This window comes from Manacus vitellinus, unplaced genomic scaffold, assembly GCF_001715985.3.
Source record: "Manacus vitellinus isolate BGI_N305 unplaced genomic scaffold, ASM171598v3 scaffold_1_pilon, whole genome shotgun sequence".
Taxonomy (NCBI): Eukaryota; Metazoa; Chordata; class Aves; order Passeriformes; family Pipridae; genus Manacus; species Manacus vitellinus.
Window position 1 is genome coordinate 2,004,697 of NW_021939396.1, and position 27,287 is coordinate 2,031,983.

At 40.8% G+C, this 27,287-nt stretch overlaps 1 protein-coding gene across 4 annotated transcripts in view; it reads left to right on the forward strand.

Moving 5' to 3' along the window:
• Nucleotides 1-27,287, forward strand: part of TSNARE1 (t-SNARE domain containing 1) — a 475,414-nt gene that overhangs the window by 402,669 nt on the left and 45,458 nt on the right. For all 4 annotated transcript variants that reach the window (XM_018075435.2, XM_018075454.2, XM_018075450.2 and 1 more), the window contains one exon: nt 9,055-9,170. In XM_018075435.2, coding sequence (XP_017930924.2) covers nt 9,055-9,150 — 96 coding nt within the window. In that variant the 3' untranslated portion in view covers nt 9,151-9,170. The remainder of the gene's footprint in view (nt 1-9,054; nt 9,171-27,287) is intronic.

The following is a 27,287-nucleotide window of genomic DNA, read 5'->3' on the forward strand; positions in this document are numbered from 1 at the left end:
ATGATTCTATGATTTTTTTTTTCCTACCACCCCCTAGAGGTACCTTTGTTTTCTTTGTTTGTCACTTACATTTGTTTGAGGATGGTCAAAAGACCCTTCGTGGCTGATGTTCCACCCTTTAGCATTTTATTTTTATTAGAATTCTCAAATAAAAATGTTGCATCTGGCTGCACACAGGAAAAATTCTCAATTTATTTGGACCAGAATCTCATAAGAGTACACTGGATTTAAGCCAAACTACATAATTTCTTTGGCTCTGGTCCTTACAAGATTCTGCAAAGTTTGATCCAGCTGTTAATGGCAAAAAGAAGCCAATGTGGGGAGATAAAGCATTTTTTAGGACACAGAATGAGCTATATACGGTTCAAGAATTAAGATGTTCTGCCCTGGCCCCCACAACTCCCTCACAGAGGAACTGATGATTTACAGACTAGATAAGTGAGGTGGGTGAAAACTGATGGGCTCAAAGCATTAAGATCAGCAGCACAGTGATAAAAAGACAGTCCTTTCCAATCCAGCCAAGTATTCCTATTCCTAAAATAATATAATCTAACTAATAAACACGGCTCAGCAAGAAAGTTTTCTCTGAGCACAGCACTGCTTGAATGTGGCAAGTCATTTTCTCTCCTTGCAAATGTGTTCCTGGGTTTAAATTGTTGAGGGAATTAAGTTCTCCATGAGTCTGTGTGGGGCTTTTAAGCATCTCAAGGTGGTTTCTGCAAAAGTATGAGGACATTTGCTTTGCTGCCTTGGGGGAATACTGGTTTGGGAAAACGTGGTCTCTGGTGTTTCAGGTGCACACACTGGTCAGGACCTGCTTTAAGCTGCTGGCTGGGTTTGCTCTGTAGCACTCAAACAGCTGCCAGAGGAATGTGGCTTCATTCCAGTGCTGGTAAAAAAAAAATAATCCTCTTTATAGTGAATTTGTGAATCACGTTGGAGGTTTGCTGCCTTGAAAGACATGATAGAAATGTAAGCCATTATCATGTGTTATTACAAATGATGGCTCAGCCATTAGAAAAACAAGTGCATTAGCGGAATGTTAGGATTGCTAATTCAAGCATTCAGAAGGTAGGAAATGCAGCAATTAAATCTGTGTATACAGGCTTGACATCAGCCCCTGTCAGCTGGGGGCTGGCAAACCAACATAGACAACACTGTGCTGTGTCAGAAAACACTGATAGGAGGTGGGTGCAGATGGTGAAAAGTATCTCAGATTTTGAACGAGTCATGAATGTACCTGAACTGGGGTTTGAGAGAAGTCGTATCTTTCCAAAGTTGAGCCGAATTTCCTAGAAACACTAAAAAGTACACTTTCACTGATCTTTCCCCAAAGCATGTTGGCACTAGAGAAAATGTTTCCATTATTTTTTCAGGGTGGGACACTTGGATATTTTCCAGTAGTTTTTTTCTTTGATTCGGCTGCAATATTATCATTTAAAAGAAATAACTGGAGGTGGATTACAGGAATGGGAAGTTCAATCCTGGATGGTTATCACTTGCTAAATGTGAGGAGAAAATGCGGTATTGCATTAGGATATGTTGAGGAATCATACGTAGTGATGGCACTTGGTTTCACCTGGGATATATCACAGAATCACGTGGAATCATGGAATGGTTTCAGTTGGAAGAGACCTTAAAGATGATCTGGTTCCTGCCATGAGCAGGGACACCTTCCACTAGACCAGGTTGCTTAGGGGCCCCAGGCAGCCTGTCTTGGAACACTTCCAGAGATGAATGCAAGGAAAATAATTACTAAGAAGAGAATCATGAAGAGATTTATGGGGAATGGGAAGAGTGCACAGAATTGGTGGAAAGAGGCAAATACACAGAGACAACATCATAAGGGAAAGTTGAAATCAGTCAAAATGATGTGGAAGTAAAGGCCCAAAAACAATGTGTCAAAGCAAAGTGAAATATTTCCTAGTTGCTGTGGGCTGGCCTTTCCCTGTTGCTCTCATATCTTCTGGGTTTTACTTATATGCAACTTGTCTACTTTGTTCTCATTTAAAAACACTGTAAGTGCTTAATAATATCACTGGCCTTTTCCAGCCTGCCTGCAGAGGCAGTGATATTTGATAGCAAATTCATTGTTCCTCTATAAGGAAACCATACCATAAAGGTCACCAAATTTGGTCAGTGCATTTTAATTTGTACACACGTTAAAGGTCGTGTTCCTCCCTTCCACTGCAATAACACAGTGTGTTTACTCTCTTATCAGAGGTGACTGTGTGTGGCTTGGCTGAGGGATCTTATCAATGCAAATGGAATGTGAAGTATTATTAATAATAATAATAATAATAGTAATGAAAGCACTGTTGCAAATGTAAAGGGATTTTTTTCCCCTTCTGTATGTTTACATAAAGCTTGGAATAACCACACATCTACAAGGTCTGATTTTCTGCTGTGTTGCTTCAATATTTCCTTTTTCTCTCCCATGAGAACTCCCCAGCCTTCTGCAGAGCTTGTGCTATTGTGTGTTGGAATGACAGCAGTTTCAGATTCATAATATCATCTTTGTAGAAACACGTCCAAACGTAATTAAGGACCTGGGCTCTCAATCCAGCAGACCTCAAATTAGCTTTCAAAATGCATATTAAGGGCATAGACAAACGCTTTCATGCAATTCCAAATGACCTCTGAGGGCAGGGTGAACAAAATTGTATGAACCTCTTTAATGTCACAAAACTCTCTACAGAGATTTGCATATAAAGTGAACCATTTTATGTCAAACAGATTTGTTAATCTAACAGTGAAGGAAACAGCACTTGAAAATTAATCAAGGTGGGTTTTCATTGCCCAACAGAAGCCCTTAAAAGGACCTGACCTGATAACTGGCAGCTGATGTTGTGTGGTTACTACATTTAATAATTTTTTGGTTTTATTTGCTGAATGGGTTTGCAGGAAATAAATTTCCAGAGCAGATAAAGCTGCAATGGTTTCTTTGCTCAAGTAGTGGAACTGTACTTTCAGAAGTTCTTATAATCCTGGCTCTGTTGGAAAATGCTTCATGACTTGTTTGTTATTTTAAAATTGTGTTACAATACATGTAAGCATTTCTGTGAGTAAAATGGGTCATCTCACTGTGTCTTTTCGCACTGAGTGCAGGGTAGATTTTTGCTTGCTTGCCAGAATAACCTAAGGAATGATCATTGAAAAATGGACCTTTTCCCCCAGGAGACAGATTCTTGCCCATAGAACTAAACTGAAAATCCTGGGGTATGTCTAGGCCTTTCCTCCAGCCTGGAGAAAAGGAGGCTGAGGAAACACCTTATTGCTCTTCACAAATACCTGATAGGAAGTTGTGGTGAGGTGGTTGTCTACCTCTTCTCCCAGGTAACAAGTGACAGGATGAGAGGAAACAGTGTCAAGCTGGACCAGGGGAGGTTTCTATTGGATATCAGGGAAAAAATTCTTCACTGAATGGGTTGTCAAGCAAACAAGGAGAGTGGTGAACTCACTGTTCCTGGAAATGTTCAAAAAATGTGTGGATATGGCACTTGAGGACATGGATTAGTGGTGAACATGGTGTTGGTGTTGGGCTGATGGTTGGACTTGTTCTTAAAGGTCTTTTCCAACCTTAATGATTCAGTGATTCCATAAAGGTTTACATTATTTGGCATTGCAGGAGGGAGGGACAGAGACACATGGTCTTGGGTTAACCATGTTGGATGAAGCTCTTTGGTTACCCTCATCATCCTTATCCAAGGGCAAGGACTAAGACTAGGGAGAGATGGAATAAAAGGTAGGATATTGGTGAGATTAATTTAGCTAAAGAAAGCACCCTGCCCACTGATTCTGTCCTGCAGGAGACCTAGAAAATGCCCTGACCATAGAGTAGAGACAGGGGGTGTCTCTGCTCTAAGGTGTTGTCACATGCTCTGATGTTCTCAGAATAGAGCAGCTGTTCTGGTACAAATCCCTGCCTGAACTAAAATACCTGTTTCTAAGGATTTTCATGTCCTTTGTGGAGGCAGTTGAGAAGTCTTGACCATCCTGCCTTGCAGTGCAAAGTTTAACCAACCCACAGAGGGTAGAAAAGCTCGATGCTGAATTTCCATACATGATTCAAGTGCTTTTTACTTTTTTTTCTATTCAATATAAGTACAGAGAAAACAATTTCCTTTAGCCTCTCCTATTATCAATGCTTGGCCCCAGCTAGTTTTTGAATCCTTAGCAAGAAAACATTTTTTTCCTCCTTGTAAATGTATTTGCTTAGGAATTTCCAAGATGAAACTTGCTTCTCTGGGCCTGAGGCCGTAATGGGCTTTAATGGTTTTTAATTACTTAACTATCTGTTGTGACATAATTAAAATGTCTTCCAACATTTCACATTTCACCCCCAAGAAATAAATAACTTCTAGGTTGTAAAATATGACTTGCAGCTTCATTTTCTGAAACAATGAAGGAAAGGTTTCTTCCAGGCTCAGTCACATCCAGTTTTCCTGTCAATATAAAGTGCTTCTCAGCTGTGTCCCTAAATAGCCTTTGCTTCTCCCTTCCCTGCTTTTCACTCCTTTTTCACATGTGTGTTTAAAGAGCTTCTGTCAGGATTAAAATATATCTTTACCTATTTTACTAAAAAACCCCGAGAGCCTTGCAAAAATAACTGTAAAAAGCCATTACATCTTGCTACAGGATTGGGGGGGGGGGTTTGTCCCACACTGGATTCTTTTCATCTTGGGAAAATGTGTACAATGAAAATAGATTAGCTGCAATTTAATCAACAAATTTGAGGTGTTCTGGGTAATGGACTTACAACAGGTTGGGAAGAGAGCTGAAAAACCAGAGCAGTGCCGCAGCATAGCATTCAAGGTTTAGAATAAGCTAATATAATTAAGATTAAATCAGATACTGAGCTTATAATTACTTCTCAGACATTTTCTAGCAGAAGATAATCTAGTAGCTTTGAACTTTTCCCAAATTCAGCCTGAAATTGTTTGTTGCCTTGATTTCTATATCTCTATTTAGATACTCATTTTAAGTGATAGTTAACAGGAATCAGTGTTTTCCAAAGCAGATTGCCAGGATACAAGTTTGCCTGGATAAAACATGTTTTTTAGGAGGATTTGTTAAATTCTATCAGCTCCTGTATGTGGACAGAGCTTTGCAATTTAACAAGAAAAAGATGGAGAAAGCAGCCATGTGACCTCTAGGAGTGTTTGGCAAAACCTCCAGGTCTCTGGAAAAAAAACCAACCAAACAACAAAACACTTACTCGAGTTTTCTTGATACTTCTTTGAAGTTGAGGGGAAGACTTAAAATTCAGCTTGTACTAAGAGTGCACTTCAGGTGTTGATCCATCTGCTGTTCTAGGAATGCCTTGTCTTTGTAAACATCCAAGTGTGCTTCAAGTGCAAGTGGAAGCTGGGGGGCAAAATGATCTCAGATTGCCCCTCTGAGCGACTGTGGGTGTAGCTGCAGGAACTGAGAGAGGGACACATTGCCTCGGAGCTCCCTGTGCCCAGGAGAGTCAAGGAGGACGGGGCATAGCCCTAATGCAAGTGAGAAAGAAAGATCTTCAGCAGTTAAAGCAGAAAGAGCTGGAAAAAGAAGAGCTGGAAAAAGAAGAGTCGGCCGTGTGGGAAATGCTATAAAAATGCAAAACTCTCTGAAGAATTATGTTGTAAAATAAATGATTCATTTTACAGATAGTTTGGCTTTTTGTGGGTTGTTTGTTTTTCGTTTTTTTAATTTGTCCTTAACTTTTCTGTGGCTGTAGCTCTGCTGTTCTGAGACCTCTAATACTTTGGCAGAAACCTGGTAGGATCTGCCATGAGAAATAAACCCATTACAGGTTTGGATATAATTTACTATTCCCATGTATGTGTAGATTAACTTTGATTCAAGGAATGACATGATGAATCACATTTGCTTTGCTATTCATTTTTTATTCTTCTTCTTTTTTTATTGTAATTTTTTTATTCCTTTGGAAAATTTGAATTCTCTTGAGATCAGCCATACTTTCCCTCATGAAATGTCTCTACTTCCTTCACTTAAAATGGATACAACTCAATGATTGCATTGATGTTTGGGGTGTTTGAGATAGAAAGTATTAACTATATGATTCTGCTGTCATGAAACTCCCATGGGAAAATTAGGACCTTTGCATAAAGTGAAAGGTTTGTGTGGTCTCATGTGAACATGACTGTAGATGGATGTCCCAAGGAAACTTGAATAGGTATACAAAATTTATAAAGATACATGATATGCACGGCATAATAATTACTCATTTACTGAGTGAGGCAGAAATCCTGCCTGAGAGGGAGAGGGGAAAAAAATAAATAATAGTAATAATAATATATATATAATGGGAAATGCAACATTGCCTAGCTGTTGAGTGCTTACATTTCTGATGTTGATGTGCTTCCAGTGGCTGTTGTTGCCTTGGTGTTATTAAAAATATAGGCACGTGTTTCTCTCTGTGTCCCAATTTCCCTCAAGAATGACAGTGGGACATTAAGACAGGGTTTATAATCTCAGATTCTGTTAACCTGAACTGGACATAATAACCAGAGTTGTTAGATGTGATATTATTATGTATGTTGTTTATTAACATAGATTTATGTAATATTCAGGTGAGGGTGCCCACACCATGGTCTACAGATCCTGTCTGGTGAGACAATCTGTACAACCTGTTCTGTTCTAATATTAATTAAGGTTGGAAAAAACCTCAGGGATCATCAAATCCAACCTTTGTGTCAAGTTACATGTGAAGGGATGATTCCATAGCCCTTCCTGAAGCAGCCTGGGCACCTGTAGAGTGAAGGGAGTTGCTGCCTTTTGCTCAAATATCAGTATTTTTTTAACCAAGTGACAAAAAGAAGCTGGGATATCCAGCCACTCTTCCTCAGGATCTGTAGGAAAGGTGTTATGATCAGGCAGATCTCAGGAACAGCTTCTAATGCTCCACCAGCATGTACAAATTTATGGCTGGAGACTAAAGGAACTCAAAATATTGAACATTTTCCTTGCTGAAATATAAAATAAGAAAAAAGAACTAGGAATAAACAGGAGAATCCTGCCCCAGATTTTAAGACTGTGAAATACTAAATCTACTAAGAGATGTTGTAAACAGCAGGAATCATTATCCTGACTTACCAGCCAGGACAAGCTCATAAAATGTGGACCAAATACCAGAATAGAGGCTAGGCTGCATTTTTCCTACCTCTAATCAGTCTTAGTTTGTTTATGTTTGAGTTTTATATTTGCTTTAGTTGGTTAAAACCAAGAAAATTAGGAAGGTGGTGAGAATATATAAATGCAAAATTAGAGTGAATAGGACTTTGTAAGGGTAGAAGGAGGAAAACAGGGGAATCTCTCTGCAAAGGGAATGATGGAAAAGCCCTCTGAAGTGATAATTGTGCAGCATTTGAAGCTGCTTTTCAGAATTATCTGAGACTGCTGCTTGAAGCTAAATGACCCATCAGCGTCCTCTGCTGACCAAACACAGGCTTTGACATTTTAGAGTTGGACAAGGACACCGAAGTGCCTTGAGGCAGTTTGCAGTTGGGAGCAGAGGTTTCCTGGTTTGACTTGGAATTAATCAAGGTTAAAATAAGAGGGGATGGTTTAGTAGGTCTGTTGTCTCATGTACTGAGCTTTCAGAGTGCACTGCAGTTACCCTTCTAGAAAATAAAGCTCCAAGTGTGGAGCAACCCTGAGGAAACAACACTTTGTGGGGGGGCAAAAAAAATATTAAAGAGAACCCGAATCATAGAATGGTTTGGGTTGGAAATGACCTTAAAGATCATCCAGTTCCAAGCCTCTTTTCATGGGCAGGGAAACCTTCCAGCAGACCAGGTTGCTCCAAACCCATCCAACCTGGCCTTGAACACTTCCAGGGATGGGGCAACCACAGCTTCTCTGGGCAACCTGTGCCAGGGCCTCACAATAATTTCTGTGAGCCCTTGTCCACCTTTATTCTCCCCAAAGATTCACAGTAAACTGATGGAAAAGTGTGAACAAATCTGTACCCCAAAGTAAGGTTTTGGGGAATCCCCTTGCACATCTCTTTCCTTTCATACCTGACAAAAAGATCCTTCTTAACACATGCACATGGGATGAGGTATTTAAAGCACTTTTTTTTTTTCTTTTTCCCAAACCCAAAGAAAACATATCTGTGTGAGTAACTGAAAAGCTGATGGAGAGCCAAGATGACTCACTGATTATCTGCCAGGGAGGCAGGACAACACAGTGTCTTAATGTGAAAAAAACCTACTAGTCTGGAAATACACACTTTAATAAAAGAATTAGTTTGATTGGGGGTTGAAAAATAAATAAATAAATCTTTTCATATCAAGATGATGTTACCAAGTCTGGTGGCTGCAGGACTGGTTGATCTGGTCTCAAGGAAAATGTCTGAGTTAACTGTTTCATTGAAGATACTTTTTCGTGTGTGTATTGGATAAGAAGATAACATACACTGTGGGATCATGGAAACAACCTCCTTCTAATCCATCTAAAAAGGAATTGAATTATTACAAAAGATTTTAAATAGGAATAAATAACATTATGTCCATGGAGGTCACTGGGTAGGCTGATGGGTTGAAGTAGAAATGGGCATCAAAGTTAAAACTCTGTAGAATCTCTTTTTCTGTATTTGAAATGGAATAAAATCAGGGTGGTTAATACTGGAAGTATATTTGCCTGCCCTGCAAACAGCCCATGTTATTGCTTGTCTCAACTTCATTGCACAGCAGAGTGGAGAGGGACTTCTTTATCTCACAGGAGACAGTTTTCTCCTGGCAACAAGAAAGCAGATCTGACACCCCCCAACCAAAGCCAAACCAAGCAGCCTTACCCAAGTCCAGCTCTCCAAGCAAAACCTGGATATTTAGTGTGGCACAATGATTTAAGTGGGAAGAGAAGGTGTTGTATTCAAGGGGGATTTTCACTGGAAGTCCAAAAAACCAGAGAATTTCTCCATGTTGCACTGACTGCTTTCAAATAGCTATTTTCTCAGCAAAAAAATAGCAACATTTTCTCATGAATTTACTCTCCATCTTGCCATTAAAGATCCATGTATTTATTTCCCTGTCTTTCTCCTCTCAGCTACGAGCCAGGAAGATGAAGTGCTGCCTCCTCTCCATCGCCTTGGCTGTTCTGGTGCTCATTGTCATCATCATCGCGGTCTCTGTCAAGCGCTGAGCTGGTTGTGGTTTCCACAGGTAAAAGCCTCTAACTAAGTCTTTTATCACACTCTGTGAGATGGCTGAGAGACAGTTTAGGGAGCTGATTATGGTAAGAAAAAAATATCTTCACCTGCAGGTTCAGGTCCGGCCTACTAAAATATTTCTCTGTCTCAGAAGTAGCCTTAGTGGGTCCTGAAATGTGAGCCAGGGTGATATTCAAACAAAACATCATATTACCCTTTTCTCTGCTGTTTGTGCTGGGCTTGCTTTTACATGGATCTCATAGCAATTCTGGCTGATGGATCCTGATTCCATATGAATTAGAGATACAGAAGCAGTGTTAAGGACTCCAGATTGAAGCAGAGTCAGGGACAATCCAACAGCCCGGAGATGTTGCAAAGCACACTTACCTTCTGAGATGTTCTAAAGAGACTCTCTTGAGGGGCAGAAAAACAAACAACTGGAGATTTCAGAGGGGGATGAAAAATAAAAAGGGATTTTTGGAGATCTTTGCCCTAAAGGAGTGTTGGTCTCTAGTAGAAGGACTGGGCTGTAACCTCAGCAATATAGTGAGATATCAAAACAACTTCATCCCACTGGTGAAGTATAATCTGTGACATACTGTCTCTGTAAAGACTGTACTTTAAATGTTAAGTATAAGACAAAAAGAAAGTTTTTATTTTCCTTTCTTTTGCCTCATTACCCCTGGAAAATGACTCACCAATTATTTCTGATAATCTCCTTCTGATACAAAGCATCTCTAGCTGTCTCCTTCTTTAGAAGGTTTCCCGGCCATTATTCAAGGGGAGATTATGAGATTTACAGATTTTCTGCCACCCAGAGGGGGTCTGTGTGGCTGATACCATGGGAAAGGTTCCAACTGGTAAAACCTGAACCCAAAAATATCAATGAGACTTTTCCTGCAGAGAAAAAGTAGGAACCCAGAGGTAGAAGGCAATGGAGGGTGGGGACAATTCTTAGTTTAGAGACCCCTTGTATCCCTCGGAGACTTGAATGAAGCATGTGTGACATCACTCCTGTCCTTAGTAGATCCTGTCTTATACTGAGGCTCACTGGGACCTTTTGCAAAAATTTAAGTGGAGATTTGTTAGCCTGAGCTATCCTCTGGAACCACCTTAGAGAAAGCACAAAGGATTGATAGATTTTTTTTAATTATTTGCTTTTATAAGAGTTCAGTACTGCTTGGCAGTGCTCTCCTTCCACCCAAGGATGAAGGAAGTGCCCCCTTTCTACTAGAAACTAGAAGGGGGTGGTTCAAAACAATCACAGAAAGATGATTCTCCACACTTTTTAACCTTTGGAACTACTTGTGGCATGATGTTGTGGATGCCAAAATTTGGGAATTATACATGACCAAAAAAAAGAAATTGTGGAAGGATATCTACCACCTCACTGGGTTTGAATGAGGATGATCAGAAGCTCTACAATATTGCAAGGAGAAATAGCTATAAGGATTTTCCTTGGTGTTTGGCCAGCCCTGAAGTGAGAATATCAGAAAAATGGTCCTTTAGATTGACTGAATATCGATGTTCTTACAGCACATCTATCTATCTATCTAATTTCTATGTATATTTTATCCCTCTTTTACATGAGACACTGCTTATGGGTGCAAACAGTGATCTGTCCTGATAATTTAAATCTAGAGCAACTACAATAATTTTAATTGCATTACTCTGGTTTTACCCTGCATTAGTTTGGAAATGTGTTCCATCATGATAATCTGTAACATAATGCAATTTCTTTTAACACAGTTAAATATTCCTATCTACTAGAAATTACAAATCTTATAATCAGTTGGCTACATCTAGACACATTTTAATCTAAATCCCTGAAGTGGAGAAAGTCAGAGAACCAAAATATTCTTACAATAAAACTCCATTGGAAAACTAAAGTTAATCTTCTGTTCAGAGATCCATGTCTTGGGGGAAGTGAACCTAAAGATACTAATAAGAGCCCTAGGAAAAATATAATCCTCTACTTTTCATCATCAGTTTTGAAACTAATTACTAAGCTTCTAAAACAAGAGTTATCCTCCAGCAGTAAAAATGTAGGCAGAACCTGCATTAAGTTATGCTGGAACAAGTATGATTTCTGATCTTTAGAAATGGTTCCTAACCCAAATGGTGTGCAACAGATTTCATATTTATAGTTTGAAGATTTCCAGATCAGAATGTTTTCAGGATTTCCGTGTCCACAATGATGCATGCAATTCTACTCTGAATTTTAATGCAAGTGGGTTTTAAAATATAAGTGGATTTCAAAATATCAGTGGATTTAAAGATTCAGCTACCACATGAAACTGGTTCATATAAAACTGTCTTACATACTTTAGGGAGAGGGAGAACAGCTGGATTTTAGTGTGTAACAGCTCTACATGACTCTTCAGAGAAAACAAGAGGGAAGAAAGCAAGTTAGGAAACTAGTTACTAAATACTGTGGTTGGCATAGGACAAATCACTGAATAAAATCCCAAATTCAGTGATGACTGGCAAGAACTTCCATTTAACATGTCATAAAGAGTTTACTCCATGCTGGATAATTCAGGAGCCAAAAGAAACAGCACCATCTACTCCATTCCAGTGGTTTAAGTGCCGTTTCCAGGATACTAAAGGTAGGGGCTTCTTTAGCTTTCCTCAGTGTCAATGAGAAATATGAAGGTCACTATTCAGTGAGTCAAAGAAATGATGCCATTAATATCTATGATAATTAATATTGTTTTGATTATTAGCATATAAAGTTTTCTTCCTTTTTTTTTATTTGTTTGATATTTCTACTTTTGCAATAATGATACTGAATCAACGGTTCGTCTCAACATCACAACTCAGACATGACTTGGACAGACAAGCCCATTCCTTCTAGGGCAAAGATCACTTTATGTATCTTGAGAAGTAAAAAGCAGTTTTCCCCATGAGTTTTGCAGGCAGTTGTGCCACCCCTGGCTCTAGATCCATGTGTGCAGAGGGCCCAGCTGTTCAGGAGAGCTCTGAGCCCCGACTTTTTGCCTGTCCAGGCCTCTGCCATAAGTGTGTCACTGCTCCCCTGGGGCAGTTTTGTCTGGCAGGGAGAGGGACGAGCATGTAAACTCCTGAGGACTTCTGTCTGTGTGTTTGTTTGCTGACACCTTAGGAAAATAGCCCAGGAACTCTTGGGTCACGTTGTGCACATCCTGTGTCAGCTCTGCAGCTGCTCCTTTTGCTGCCACAGCCAACATCAGTGCCCATGTAAAAGGACGGGATTGCAGCAGCAGTCTGGGAGAAGCCTTTTTGTTAAAAACATCTTTGTACAGTGTCAATATTTCTTCAACCTAGACAGACCTTCTGTGCCCTTCTTTTGACTCATTTGGATGAGTGCACACTTACCCAAAGTGACAATCAAGACTGTTGGAATCCTAAGCCTGAAGCATTATTTATAGGAAAATAGAGGTGACAAACTTTGAGAAAGATGGTAAATGGGTTTGATGTTTAGAAAATGTACTTTCCAGTGACAACTTAATCATCTCGATCCTGTTAGGCAAAGAGAGAGAGAAGGAATGATGACTTGACTGCTCCCTTTTCTTGGAAGAAGTCATTGCAACAGAGGGTGCCTTCCTCTTTACCAAGACACCTTTCTATCAGACAAAGGTTGCTGGACTGAGCACACAGACTTTGCTATAGAGATTCCTTAAATCCCATGGGCTTACTGTGCTTTCCAGCCTTACAATCTGCCAATGAATAAAGAGGCAAGAGCCCCAGAGGAATAAAGCAGTGTTTCCCTTCTTGGTGGATGATGCAATGGTTGATAGTGTTGCTCAGCTATTGAAAACAGAACAACAGTCAGGAGTACAAGTGATCATTAGTGACTGGATGTGGCACTTAGTGCCAGGCTTTAGTTGACATGGTGGTGTTCAGTCAAAGATTGGACTTAATGATCTCAAAGATCTTTTCCAGCCTTTATGATTCTATGATTCAGCAAATTCTCCCAACCTTCAGTGACTTAGAGCTCAAAGTCTTCCTGACATAGGAGATAGTTATTAAATCTTTAACAGCCATTGAGTAATCCTTTCCTGGTAATTTGACCATTTGCATTTTGAAACATTATAAACTTTTAAAATATGAAATACCCTGAGCAAAGAGTTCCACTCTGATTACACTCACCATGTGATCTTGAATGTACAGATAAAAATTCATAGAATCATAGAACAATTTGGGTTGGAAGGGATATTAAAGATCATCTCGTTCCAGCCCCCTGCTGTGGGCAGGGACACTTTCCACCACATCAGGTTGCTCAGACCCCACCCAACTTGGCATTAAACAATTTCAGGGATGGGGCATCTACAACTTCTCTGGCAACCTGTTCCAGTGCCTCACCATCCTCACAGTAAAGATTATTTTTCTAATATCTAACCTAACATCTTGGACAGCATCTCCTGAGCAAGGCTATAGTCTTTATGAAAAAGTAATAATCCAGCTTTAAGTGTGTGTTTCCTGAACATGCAACTGCCTTGTTTTGAATTTAAATTGAATTATGTATCATAGAAAAATAGAAGATATTGGGTTAGTTTGGATTATTTTGCTTTCCTTCACAGTTACAGCTTTCCCTGCATAATTCATTTATGGATTTCTTATGTGATTAAGTGTTTTATGTAACCTGATCAGTGGGGATGAAGCTCAGACAGTTTATTTTAAACAGTCCATTCCTGGTGTTTGAGTTTTTTCCCTTTCTTTCAGACCTTATGTTTTTTGACTTGTGGTTGGTTAGGTTTTTTAATACCTCATGCACTGCAGTATCCCTGTGTTCTGTACCTGATCCCACCAACAAATGCAATCACACGCCCTGTGTGTATCAGGGTCAGGAGGGCTGTGGGTGGCAGAGAAGGAAAGATTGACAAGTGGCTTTGTGATACTTGGCATTTACAGCTCTGGTGTTCCTTCCAAGCAGGAGACAAGTCTGGGCACCTTCTCCTGACACACACAACAGAAATTGTGACTTTTGCCCAGTGCATCTCTCCCTGGTAGTGTCATGTTGTTGGAGCACAGCAGCTCCTGCTCAGTGTTGAACAGAGCAATCATTCAACCCAAGGAACTTTGCAAATAAGGGCAAAACACAGACAGGGATGTTTCATGGCATTGCTTTTGCCTTTTAAATTGATATCACAGGGCTTTACTTAGTGCCTCTGTTTTTACACACATCTATATATGGCTTAATAACTCTGTGACTGGCTCAGTTTTCAAGCTTGTTTCAATATTTGAAGCTTTATTAGGGTCACAGTATTTTTGACAGCTGTCATTGAAATCCTAAAATAACTCAGCCCTCTGCCCTGGCTCTGGCATTGCTGCCATGTTTGTTCTGCAGCACAATCAGGAATCAATAGCTCTGCAAAATTTCCCCCCCTCCTCCGTATCCTATTACTTTGAAAAGGCTCCTACATTTAGAGTCAGATGTCAGTTCTTGTTGTTTCCATTCTTGTCTTTTAGTCTATAATTAATTGCTGGATCCTGACATTCTTGCTCAATTTTTGCTCAGGCAAGAAGAGTGAGGTACATCCTGATTCTGCAGTAATTTTTGCTTAAAATTTAAATAAGTCAAAAATGATCTGAATTGAGATCTGAATTTTCACTGAATAACATGTAATGGCTCTGGGTTTATGATTTGGCCCAATTTCTTAAATTAGGATAACATTTGTATTCTTTAAGACTTTCCTGATTCTAATGGTTGCATCTCCATTTCCCTCAGCTAAATTATTTCCCTGACAGCACATTAAAATCTGTGCCACAAATGTGTAGAAGAGAGAAATGATTACTAGTAGAAAAAGAAATTTTAAGAGAAAAGAGTCTGCTCTATGCAAAAAAAAAATCCCTCAAAATAACAGGCCAAGAAAGGCAGAACTGCCAGAAAATAGGTAGAATAATTTCTAAGAATTTCTCTAAGAAAACTCTCAAAAAGTTTTCACTACTTATACACATCTCTTCCAAACCTTCAAATATATTCATATTTTGATAGGACATCACATGCTCAGGTTGTGATTTAATGTGTTTCAGAGTGACCTTGATTGTTGCCCATCTTCATGCTCTTTGGTCTTTATAAGCTTCACAGAAATGCCAGGTCATTAAATCTACTGTGAAACAGAGTTAAGGGAGGATGGATTATGTTGCCTTTGCCTGAGCTTGAGAGTTGACATGCAGACAGTTCCTGCAGCTCAATTAACTTCTAGTAACTTGAATCCATTGATTTGAATCCAAAGTCAGTAGGACTTTGGAAGAGTCAGCAGCTTTCCTCATCCCATCTCAGGTTTCCTTGCAATCAGCAGGAAAATGGGATACTCCCCCTGTGGCTGTGAATTATTTTGACCCTTCAGATGGATGCCAAGTCTTTGATCTAAACTTCCCAAAGCGATCTGAAGACAGTAATTATTTATGCTTTGTAACATCTTTAACCACCTCCAAGGACCTGACAGAAGAGGCTGAGCTTCAGCACGTTCGGTTTGAACTGCGAAACAGCACAAAAATGGGTGTGTTCATCCAGACCAATGGTCTTGCTGGCCTCACGTGGTATCTCATTCACAGATGCTGAAGGAAATACCATGTGAAAAGCTGATGTTTCAGTTACAGTTGTGGACAACACCAGTCATTCCTTTAACTGCCTAAATATGGCTTGAGGTGACTTAAAATTTTGGTATCGATTTGGAAAAGATTGTTATAAATGTTTGTCTAAAATATTTTTGAATTAGTCAGTTCCAAGTATCCTCATCCTTATGGGCAGTCTCAGTTCCCCAGGAGCAGTGATGTCTGATGGAGGGAGCAGTTGTAGTGATTAATGGCTCAGGAGGGTTCTCTGAGACAGAAATCAGCAGCCCCCAGGAGAAGAGTGGATTAAACTCTTTATAAGAGCAACACAGAGTTTTAATAAATTGCTTTCACATCACTCCACCCCTGTTGGCTGATATTTTCACTTGAATTATCTGTCTCATCCAGCCCCTAAAATACAGTGAGTTTTTGCTGTTGTGAGAGGGACAAGAGCAAAGATCAGCACAAGGGAGTCCATCATTCTTTGGGGGTCCCTTTCAACTCAGCATATTCTGTGATTCATCCTGGTGCCCCTTGACTCTGGGGTGAGTGGACTTGCAGTGGAGTCAGTCTGGGAAGGTGTGTGGTTCTTTTTACTGAGGATCTGAAGCAGTTTATTCTTCTGTGAGGAGCAATTCCTTTTGACCTGGGTGTGATGGGGAGATGGGTGAGGTTGTTGCTGTTGAGTGAAGAGCTTTGTGGGAGGGGGGAACAGGAGGCCCTGAGCAGCCAGTTCTGTGCTGGCATGTATTGATCCAACAAAACCCACAAGTTCTATATGTTTCAGCAGCATTTCAGTCATCTCAACTGGCTGGACATTGCCTGTGAATGGGAAGTAGGGAATAAATCTCTTGTTTTCCTTTGCTTCTTTGATTTTGCCTTATTGACCTGCCTTTACTTTAACCCACAGTTCCATTTTGTTTCCCAATCCTGCTGAGGAGGAGAGTGATAGAGCAGCTTGGGGACCACTTCATGTCCTCCTAGATTTTCTTGGGAATAGGGCAGCACAAAGTTCATCAGTGCCATTCACTCCACGACAGAGAATGATTCTCATTGTCATAGAAGCTGCTTGAAAATGTTTCATGACTGTTATCCTTGGTGATGGTGCCAAACCAAAGTAATTTTGGATCAGTGTTCTCAGGAACAAAACCTAAAAAGCAGCACAGGAGGTTTTCTTTGGTAACAGTGTTTTAAAGGAGAAATATTTTGTCAATTTAGCTTGAGAATGTAGGGTCCCAGCAGGAAAGGCTCTTAGAAAGGCAGCACTTCTGTGATTATCTCTTCATGAAGAGTGATGTTAGAGAGGACAGTTTGTTTGGTTTTCTACCTCTCAGGGTGAAGTAGATGAGAAGATTGTTCTGTTTCTTCAGTGCCAAAATTTGAGTTCTGTCTTAGGGAACTGCAAGCTCAACAACTTGGTGTCCAACGGGTTGGGCAGCATTTCAGTGTCAGGGGAAAATCATTACAAGTGATATTCTCTTTAAATTGCTGTGCTTTATCCTAGCCATCTCCACTGAAGCCCTACTGGTTGTCATTCTGTTTGGGAAATGGTCCCATCCCATGATGTGTTGCAGTTTGTTATGTTCTCCTTTGCAACCACATGATTCTCTCCAAACAACCAAAATGATATGGGAGGTATCTTAAAAACTGAGAAATCAGGCAAAGAGTAGAGGGCTTATTCAAGGCTGTTTCCGTGGCTTCCTTTTCTTCCTAGGCCTTCATAAAAATATAAAAATTCTAAAAATCCCACTTCTCTGCACTCTTTATAATGTAGTGGTTACCATGCCTTTATTAGCTATTCACCTCCTTGGATAGAATTAGAAATGTCCATATTTTGATAATATATATTTAATTCTATGTAGGCTACTCAATATATAAATAGTAAACTCCTATTTGCAATCATCTCTCTGAGAGATTCTCAAAATAACTTTAAAAAGAGAATTATAAGTCCATTGCACTCGGTGTATTTTCTGAAATATTCCTTGTAGTTTCATTAGGCATTAAAAGGAGTTGGAATCTGCTTCACAACAGCCATTCATTTACGGAATGTGCTTCAGCTCTCAAAATAGGCTTTTTAGATGTATCTGGAAAAGGAAACTTTTGACTTTAGTAAACACTAGTCTTTATTTCCTAAAAAACTACTGGAGAAATGGCTTTTTTACTTTTGGGTTTGGTAAGGAAATTGCTTAAACTTTGACAGATTATTAATTCCTCAATTAATAGCCATTTTTTTGACACTGAAATGGGCTTTTCACATTCCACTGTTGCATGACTTTGCTCTATAGTGCATAAACCATTTAATTCCTTTCACGAGTAGATCATCAGAAATTACTGTGTTGAGGACTTGTACAAAGAGAAACCGGATTTACAACTGAGCATCTCAAAGGAATCTCATCATCCTGGCTCAGAAGGTGGGCAAAGTTTCTTGTCACTGACACAATGAGCAAGGTGGAGTGGAGATCATTTCAATTTGCACTTTGCTGTGGTTGATTGAATTTCCTCTTGTCAGCTGACCTGCTGTAGCTGTCCATGGACAGCCTGCTGAGGGTGCAGAAGAAAATGCATTAGTTTTGATGTCATGTCATCAAAATAACATCCCAGCCATTGCTGCCTCTCAGCTGACAAGCAGAAACTCATTAAAGAGCAGTAATTTGATCCCTTTTGATTGTTTGCCTGGTTCAGATAAAAATAGAAAAGCTGTTATCATCTGTGGAATATTTTCAAGGCATCTGCTTTTTCATTGAATCCTATGATGGCTTGGATTGGAAGATCATCTAATTCCAACCCCCTGCCATGGGCAGGGACACCTTCCAGTAGCCCAGGATGCTCTGTCCAACCCGACCTTGAACACTTCCAGGGATGGGGAAGCCACAGCTTCTCTGGGCAACCTGTGCCAGGGTCTCACCACCCTCTGAGTGAAGAATTTCTTCCTAATATCTGATCTACTCTCTTTCATTTTAAACCCATTTCCCCTTGTAAAAAGCCCCTCTCCATCTTTCTTGTAGAACTCCTTGAGGTACTGAAAGGCTGCAATAAGGTCTCTCTAAAATCTTCTCCTTTCCAGGCTAAACAATCCCAGTTGTCTCAGCCTTTCATAGAATCAGAGAATCAACCGGGTTGGAAAAGACCTCTGAGATCATCAAGTCCAACCCTTGATCCAACCCTGCCGTGGTTCCCAGACCAATGCACTGATGCCACATCCAGTCTCACCTTCAACACCTCCAGAGACAGTGACTCCACTCCCTCCCTGGGCAGCCCATTCCAATGTCTGATCACTCTCTCTGTAAAAAATTTCTTCCTAATATCCAACCTAAACCTCTCCTGACAGAGCTTGATACCGTGTCCTCCTGTCCTACTGCTGGTTCCTGGGAGAAGAGACTGACGCCCACCTGGCTACAACCTCCTTTCAGGTAGTTGTAGAGAGTGATGAGGTCTCCCCTGATCCTCCTCTTCTCCAGGCTACACAACCCCAGCTCCCTCAGCCTCTCCTCATAGGACTTGTGCTCGAGTCACAGGACTCCTCATAGCAGAGGTTCTCCATCCCTCCAGTCATCTTGGTGGCCTCCTCTGGGCTCACTCCAACAGGTCAATGTCCTTTTTGTGATGAGAATCCCAGAGCTGGACACAACACTCCAGGTGGGATCTCTCTAGAACAGAGCAAAGGGGCAGAATCCCCTCCCTCCCCTGCTGCCCACACTGCCTTGGATGCAGCCCAGGACATGTTTGGATTTCTGAGCTGTCAGTGCACGTTGTGGGGTCATGTCCAGCCTCTCCTCCACCAGCACCCCCAAGTCCTCCCCAGCAGGGCTCCTCTTGACCTGTTCATCCCCCAGCCTGGATTGATTTGGTTGTACATCTCCTCACTTAAATAAAAGCCAGACTTCCAAAATGCAAGTGCCTTGCAGGACCACACAAGGGATGAGGTTCTCAGGGACCTCCAGGGCTCACGTGGTCCAAGTGCCTCCTCAAAGCACTTAGACCAGATGCTCAGGGCAGCATTTGGTCAGAGCTTGAGCAACTCTGAGGATGATGATCCCACAGACTCTCTGAGGAACCCTGTTACCACCCTCACAATGAAGAAGAGTTTCTTTCTTATGCCAGAAATGGAATTACCTCCATTTTAATTCTTGCAAGGATTGGGTGGTTTTGATGTATAGCACTGTGCCTTTTAAGAGTTTTCTCTGTGAAGAGGCACTCTTGTTGATTATTTGGAACAAAATCATTCTTAGTTTTGTAACCACTATTTGTATTATGTTTACAACATGCAATTAAGGATTCCTATTAAATGTTCTGTACAAGGCAGATCCCAATAACCAATGTTTATTTACATTTTTTCCAAAACACAGCATTGAAAAGACAATAGAGAGGAAATTTAATGCAAGAGAGAAGCTATAAAACCTGCATTTCAGCTTGTACGAACAAATTTCTGTATTTATTGGCCTAGGAAATTTTCTCCTTTGACACTGAAATATTGCTGTGGGGTGAGAGACAAACAAATTTCCTGGAATCCCTTTAATTTGTAACAACATCCCCTTTGCTGAATTACATATTTCAAATAATATCTTGTTAATGACCAATATATGGCAAATATATTCTCCAAGCTTATTAGTACAGAAATAATTGCAAGTGGCTGCTGTAGTTCATTAAGGGTTATTTATTTTATAGTTCATAAAGGCTAATTTTATAAGCACAAAATATATTTTAATAGCCACTTTTGCCTCCTCTTTTATTTTTTTTAATGTTTCTCTGCCATCTACTGCTAACAATAGTTTCTGAGCTTCTTCTTTAGTCATAGTTAATTTGCCACTGTGTTTACTGTGAACTGCTTAGTGGTGGCTTTTAATCAACAGTTTTTCTGGGCAGTAGCAGGTGCTGATCTTCAGTCATATATTCATTTGCATCTGCTTTTCCTGGGTCATAAGGGCTGGTTACTGTGATGTGTAGTGTGTTGTTGAATGTAATCAAAGCATATCATAGTAGCTTAACATACAGTTAAACTCACCAGTCTGGAGAGCCAATTTTTCAGGAGTTATACATTCTTTCATTGTTTTTAATGAGCTTTTATGTGTACAACTGAGTTTCCTCCTGCTCTCTGCTCGGTACCTCTCTGAGCCAGAGGGTACCTGCCCTATCCAGGGTAGATTTGGGCTCCACAGGTGCTGCATTGCCACGGATAGGCAGGTTTTCCATGGCTCAGGTTTTCGAGCAGATCACAAGGGAACATTCTCCATCGCTAATTCATTCCTGATTTTGATCTGGAGAGAAACTAAAGAGCAACTTTACCTTAAATCTAATCAAATTATCTCAGCCTGATGCACAACTGGGTAAAGGGAACACTCACATCAGCTCAGACATGGAAGAGAGGGAGGAATTGATTTCTTTTTCTTACACCTTTTCCACTTTCAATGAATACTTAAATATTTATTGATGAAAAGACCAGAATTGGAGCATTCTGTCTCTCATTCCTGTGTCTTTACTACCAAGGAATGGAACTGTGCCTCTTTAATGTCTGTCTGAGCATTTTACACATTTACATTTACAGATATAAAGTGTGATTTAAAGTCATTTACACACGTGGAACAGGGAAGCAACTACAAAACAGATTAAATTTGGACCTCTTCTGCATTCCTCACACCACCCTGGCTTATGATAGAAATCCAGTTGAAAAGCTTACTCTGGGTTTAAAGCAAGATCTAGGTTTGAATTCCCATTCTACCATGTAAAATTAAAGCCAGAAGGAATACTATGAGGAGTACTAAACTGTTTTCCTTCCCTCTTGTCAGATTAAAGAAACCAATATGACAATACTCAGGAGCACTCAAAGGCAGAGCCATTTCTGTCCTTCATTCTCACAGGGATAAAGCAAAATTTGAGTGCCATACAACTGCTGACAAATGTAGGTGAGGAAAGGGAGTCATCTTGGGACTTATTTTTTTTCTAAAATTATGAATATATTGAATTTTAGAATCCTCTGACATCTTTGGTGTTCAAGTAGTAATTTCAATTCAATTTTCTGTAGTGGGAATTTTGATTTGGGTAAACTCGACACATTCATTTCCTGCTGGAGCTACACAGGCATGTCTTTGCACACACATGCACCCAGAATCTGGGGGAAATAGCAACAATAAAAAAAAAATCCTGATCTTGGTGGGAGAAACAATCTCACAAAAATGTTTGCAGTCAGGAACAAAGGAAAGATTTATTCCATTATGAAGAGGATTAAAAAAACATGATGTTAACCCACAGCCAGCCTTCCCTTCCATTTTCTTGGAGCTGAAGGAGAAAGTACTGACAGGATTAGATATTATGTGCATGGATCTGTGTGTATAAGTGGTGTACGCGTTTTTCTTTCATATGTGCATCAGACAGGCTGAGAGAGCAAGGACTGTTCAGCCTGGAGAAGAGAAGGCTCCAGGGAAACCTTAGAGCACCTTCCAGTACCTTAAGGGGGCTTATAAAAATGGAGGGAGAGGGACTTTTTCGTCTGGGCAGATGCAGACAAGACAAGGGAAATTGGTTTTAAACTGACAGAGGGCAGGTTTAGATTAGAATTTAGGAAGAAATTCTTTACTCAGAGAGTGGTAAAGCATTGGAACAGGTTGCCCAGAGAAGCCCCATCCCTGGAAGTGGTCCAGGCCAGGTTGGATGGGGCCCTGAGCAACTTCACCTAGTGAGAGGCATCCTTGCCCATGCCAGAGGTGCTGGAACTAGATGGTCTTTAAGGTCCCTTCCAACACAAACCTTTCTGATTATATGATCAGTATCTTTGTTAAAAACAGTTTAATTTCACTATGAAATATTGTGCAAATTGGATGCTGTTGGTTTCAGTTGTTTAGCACAAAACAATGGGCTTTGAAATTACTCTTCATTGCTGTGAATAAGCGCTGAATGTTTTCCCTTTGAAACATTTTTCTAAGTGAAAGATGTGACCATTCTTTCTTTTGTGTTATTTGTAATGAGTGGTCATGAGGGCTGCTTTTGTCTAAACACCCAGCAAGTTAATGAGCTTACTTCCATGGGAACAGAAAATCTCACTGTGAGTCCATACAATCCCTTTTTTCAGGTAAGATCTTGGAGCACACAGACACAATGGAGAAGACTTCTCAGTAGCTGAGAAAACAGATTTTCATCTTCCAGGTCATTCCACCATTTTTTCTTTTCTCTCATCCACCGTGAATCTGAAATTGAAGTTTAAGACAGGTATTTGGGTGTTAGTGCACCTCTAGGAGTGCCAAGTGTTCTGAACTCCACAGAATCAGTGATGCCTGAAATGGGGGCTTTAAATCTGAGCTGAGTTTTCAGTCCCAAATTTCTGTGGTTTAACCCCAGCCCCATACAGCTGTTTTCTCATTTTCCCTCCAGAGGGATGGGGAACAGAATTGGAAGAGTGAAAGTAGGAAAACTTGTGGGTTGAGTTAAAAACAGTTTAATAGGTAAAGCAAAAGCTGTGCATGCAAACAAAGCCAAACAAGGAATTCATTCCCCACTTCCCATGGGCAGGCAGGTGTTCTGCCATCCCCAGGAAAGCAGGGATCCATCAGACATAGCGGTGACTTGGGAAGACAAACACCATCACTGCAAATGTCTCCCCTTAATTCTTCTTGCCCAAGTTTTATATGTTGAATGTTTGGAATATCTCTTGGCTCAGTTGGGATCAGCTGTCCTGTCTGTGTCCCCTCCCAACTTCTTGTGTCCCCTCAGCCTCCTCACTGGTGGGGTGAGGAGCAGAAAAGGCCTTGGCTCTGTGTAAGCTCTGCTCAGCAAAACCAAAAACATCTCTGTGTTATCAACCCTCTTTTCAGCACAAATCCAAACCACAGCCCCACAGCAGTTACTATGAAGAAAACTAACTCTATCCCAGGCAACACTGCACACCAGTGGAAGTGCCATTTGGATTTACTGAAATGAAAAGGATCTGAAACACCACCTGGAGGCAGAGGTTTGTTAGAATGTCACTGTGGGTGTGTGCTGGGACTGTGCATGGACTGGGCAGATAAGGGTTACACAGACCAACAGCAAGTCTTCTGTGGAAAACACACATCTTCCAGGCTCCAGTGTTTTATACTGAGGAAAAGTCTGGAAACATTTCAGCTCACCTTTGCCGGAGTGGAAGATAAAAGGACTTGCAGGCCGGTGCTGCATCTAACATGACATTAACTCGTGTGACAGCCCTTATACATGTTTTTCTTGCCACAGAAATCCAGAGTTTGTGGATCTGTTGTTCCAGCAGGAGATGACAAATCTTTTTGCCCTGTAAGCAACATTGGGTTTCCATGTGGTCAAAAAGCCCACACCACATTTACCACATAAGGCTTGCAGGCAGGAGCCAGCATTGCCTTCCTGGACGTCTCCAGATCCCTAATTGGATTTCCCCTCTCTTGCATCTTGCTTTGGTGCAGCCAGAATTCCATTTGTCCTTTCTTTCCACAAAGGGGCAGTCATGGGAAGGAAGATGTGAAGGTGATGGAGCAAGAACAGCCACAATAGTGTGGAAAGGAGTTAATTACTGACAGATTAATCCACATACCTTTCCTTGCTTTGGTTTCTGCAGCTTCTTTGCATGACCATCCATAGGATGCTCAGACTTTTCCAGAATTCCTGAGTTTCTGAGCAATTGAATTTCCCTCTCTATTTTCTGTCAATAACTATCCTGACTTTCTTAGGAAAGATAGGAAAGTATCTGCCCTCCTTTCCAGCAGATAAGGAATATTTGCATAGCCAAATGAGCTACAACACCTGCCTGAAGTGCTTGAGGAACAGCTCCAAAATGAGTAGCCATAGGGAATTCCTGTCATAAGGCAGGCATTTAATTTGCCTGGATAGCAGAATATGGAAATGTTACCTTCTTATGATGAGTTTAATTTACCTGGTGCATTTCAACAATTCCTGTGGCTGAACACAGCTGAAGTGTTTCCTTGCAGTTGAGTTATCCCATGGGATTAACTTGCTGAGGCCTAGATAGTAAATTATGCTGATTCAATGAGTGGTCTGGCTCCTACCCAAGGTGCAGCAGGCACACAAGGAAAAGTGTTAGCCTGATAGCCTTTGTTCCCAAAAGAACAAAGAGGCCATTGTGGTTTCTCGTGGTTTCTCACTGTGCAGTGTCTCTGCAACAAACCCAAACGTAGTTCCTACAAAACATGGCAAAGTATGATGTTAACTCCATCCAGCAAGTCTGAAAACCAGGCTTTTAGGTCCTGCTGATCCTCTCTCTCATCAATGGTGAAAATTAACTCCTGGAACAAGTTAACTCACTCCTTTGTTTTTTTTGTCCTTAGCACTCACTTCAACCTTGCAGAAGTTGCATTGTTGTGTTTCTCACTGTAGCTGAGATCAGTGAGGGTCACGTTGGCTTTAACGCTCATGAGGAGGCAGTTTTCTATGTGTTGTTGGACAATATGTGCAGAAATCATTGGATCACAGAATCACTAGGGTTGGAAAAGACCTTTAAATCATTGAGTACAACCATTAACTCAGCACTGCCAGATCCACCACTAAACCATGTTCCTAAGCACCACATCTGCATGGTTTTTGAACACTTGCAGGAATAATGTTTCCACCACTATTCCAATGCTTAACCACCCTTTCAGTGAAGAAATTTTTCCCAATTTCCAATATAACCCTCCCCTGTCACAACCCGAGGTAATTTCCTCTTGTCCTATCACTTGTTATCTGGGAGAAGAGACTGACCCCACCCGTCTACAACCTCTTGTCAGGTGGTTGTAGGAAGCAATAAGGTCACCCCTGAGCCTCCTTTTCTCCAGGTTAAACAACTCCAGCTCTTTCAGCCACTCCTCATAGGAAATGGGTATAATGACCTGTATTCACAAATAGGGAAGAACAGATTTAGGGAGGGAAGAGCTCAAGCAGAGCCTTGAGCCCAGTGATGAGCAGGTATAATCTTCCTGTCTTGTAGGAGCTGGTGAAGCTGCTCCCGAGTTTCAGGTGCACTTTTCACTGCAGGGGCTTTGGTGACTCAGAAACAGAGAGAGTCCATGAGTGAACTCGGGATAAAACTCATGTTCTTCCTCTTTTATGTCATAGAATGGTTTGGGTTGGAAGGGACCTCTGAGATTATCTTGTTCCAACCTCCCACCATAAGCAGGGACACCTTCCACTATCCCAGGTTGCTCCAAGCCCCGTCCAACCTGGCCTTGAACACTTCCAGGAATGGGACATCCACAATTTCTCTGGGCAACCTGTTCCAGGGCCTCACCACCCTCTGAGTAAAGAATTTCTTCCTAATATCTAATCAAAACCTGCCCTCTGTCAGTTTGAAGCCATTCCCTTTTGTCCTGTCACTCCATGTCCTTGTAAAATGTCCCTCCCCAGTTCTCTTGGAGCCCCTTTAGGTGCTGGAAGGTGCTAAAAGGTCTCTCCAGAGCCTTCTCTGCACTTCCATGTAGGGACAGGCTTCGTTTTTGTCAGACTGTCCTGTTCATGAGAGTTCTTCCTCCCTTCAGCCTACTTACAAATACTTAACAACCAAACCCCCCTAAAAAAATATCCCCAGCCCAAGCATTAGTCTCGATGCTGCAGCTCAGATAACCAAATCCCTCACTGAAATGTGCTGGAAAAGTTTAGGCCTGCCAGAAATATTTTGTCAGCCTGTCTCAGGCTTTCCAGTGAAAGGCAAGGTTTTGCTCTCTGTCACATTTTTATTTTTTACTTTTAATCTTCTTTTGATGAGCTTTCTATTGGGTTTTTAGCTACTTATAGTAGAAAGTTCATTTTTTTAATTGCAGTTTCGAACAAAAAATAAAAAAACCCTCATCACTTCGGAGACCTTCTTCCTTTCATTTTTTCCTGCTGTTGCTTTTACTCTTGACATTCAGCCTCCTCAACAAGTCCTGATATGACACTCCATAAAATTTTTATCCTGTCAAAGCCCTGCTGTGAGCATTGCCCAGTGCTTCCAGAATTTGCATTTAGCATCCATTCACACGACTGTGTCGGTGGGGTTTTCTTATCACTGAGTAGCCCTCCAGCTTTACATGAAAGGGCACAAAGTTAATGAAAACAGCATTAAAAGTCTATTAGCATTTAGTGAGATTACTGAGACTTGTTCTGAACTTAATATTAGTTTCAGATTATTTTTTTTTTAACTCACGATATCCAGAACCCGAGTCAGCAGGAACAGTCCCATCATTGAGCCCATTTTTCAGGTGAGGATGTTATTTCAGAAGGAAAGGAAGGCTTTCATTTGGAAGGGGATTGTTTCAGGGAATTTTTATTGGTTTTTTTGCCCTTTTTTCTTCTGGCAGAAGAGACACTCATTGACACTGATTTTGCTTTCTGTACATTTTGACTTAAATTCCCGGAGAAATGAATCGTAGAAGGAGGAAGATCTCTTGAAAATGTCACAATATACTCTACTTATCTCAGACTGGTAATGAGGATTTCCTTCCAGACACAAAATTTGCTCGCTGTTGCTTTTCTTGGGGGGGTAAAGATGAGTTGAAAACTCCATGTGACTGTGATACCAACGGGAAAATTACCTACCACACAAGTGAAGAGCAGACTAAAGCTTGGATATAAGCACAGATGTTTTCCATTCCCAGCCCTTGCTCTTGCTCAACCAAGACCCTCA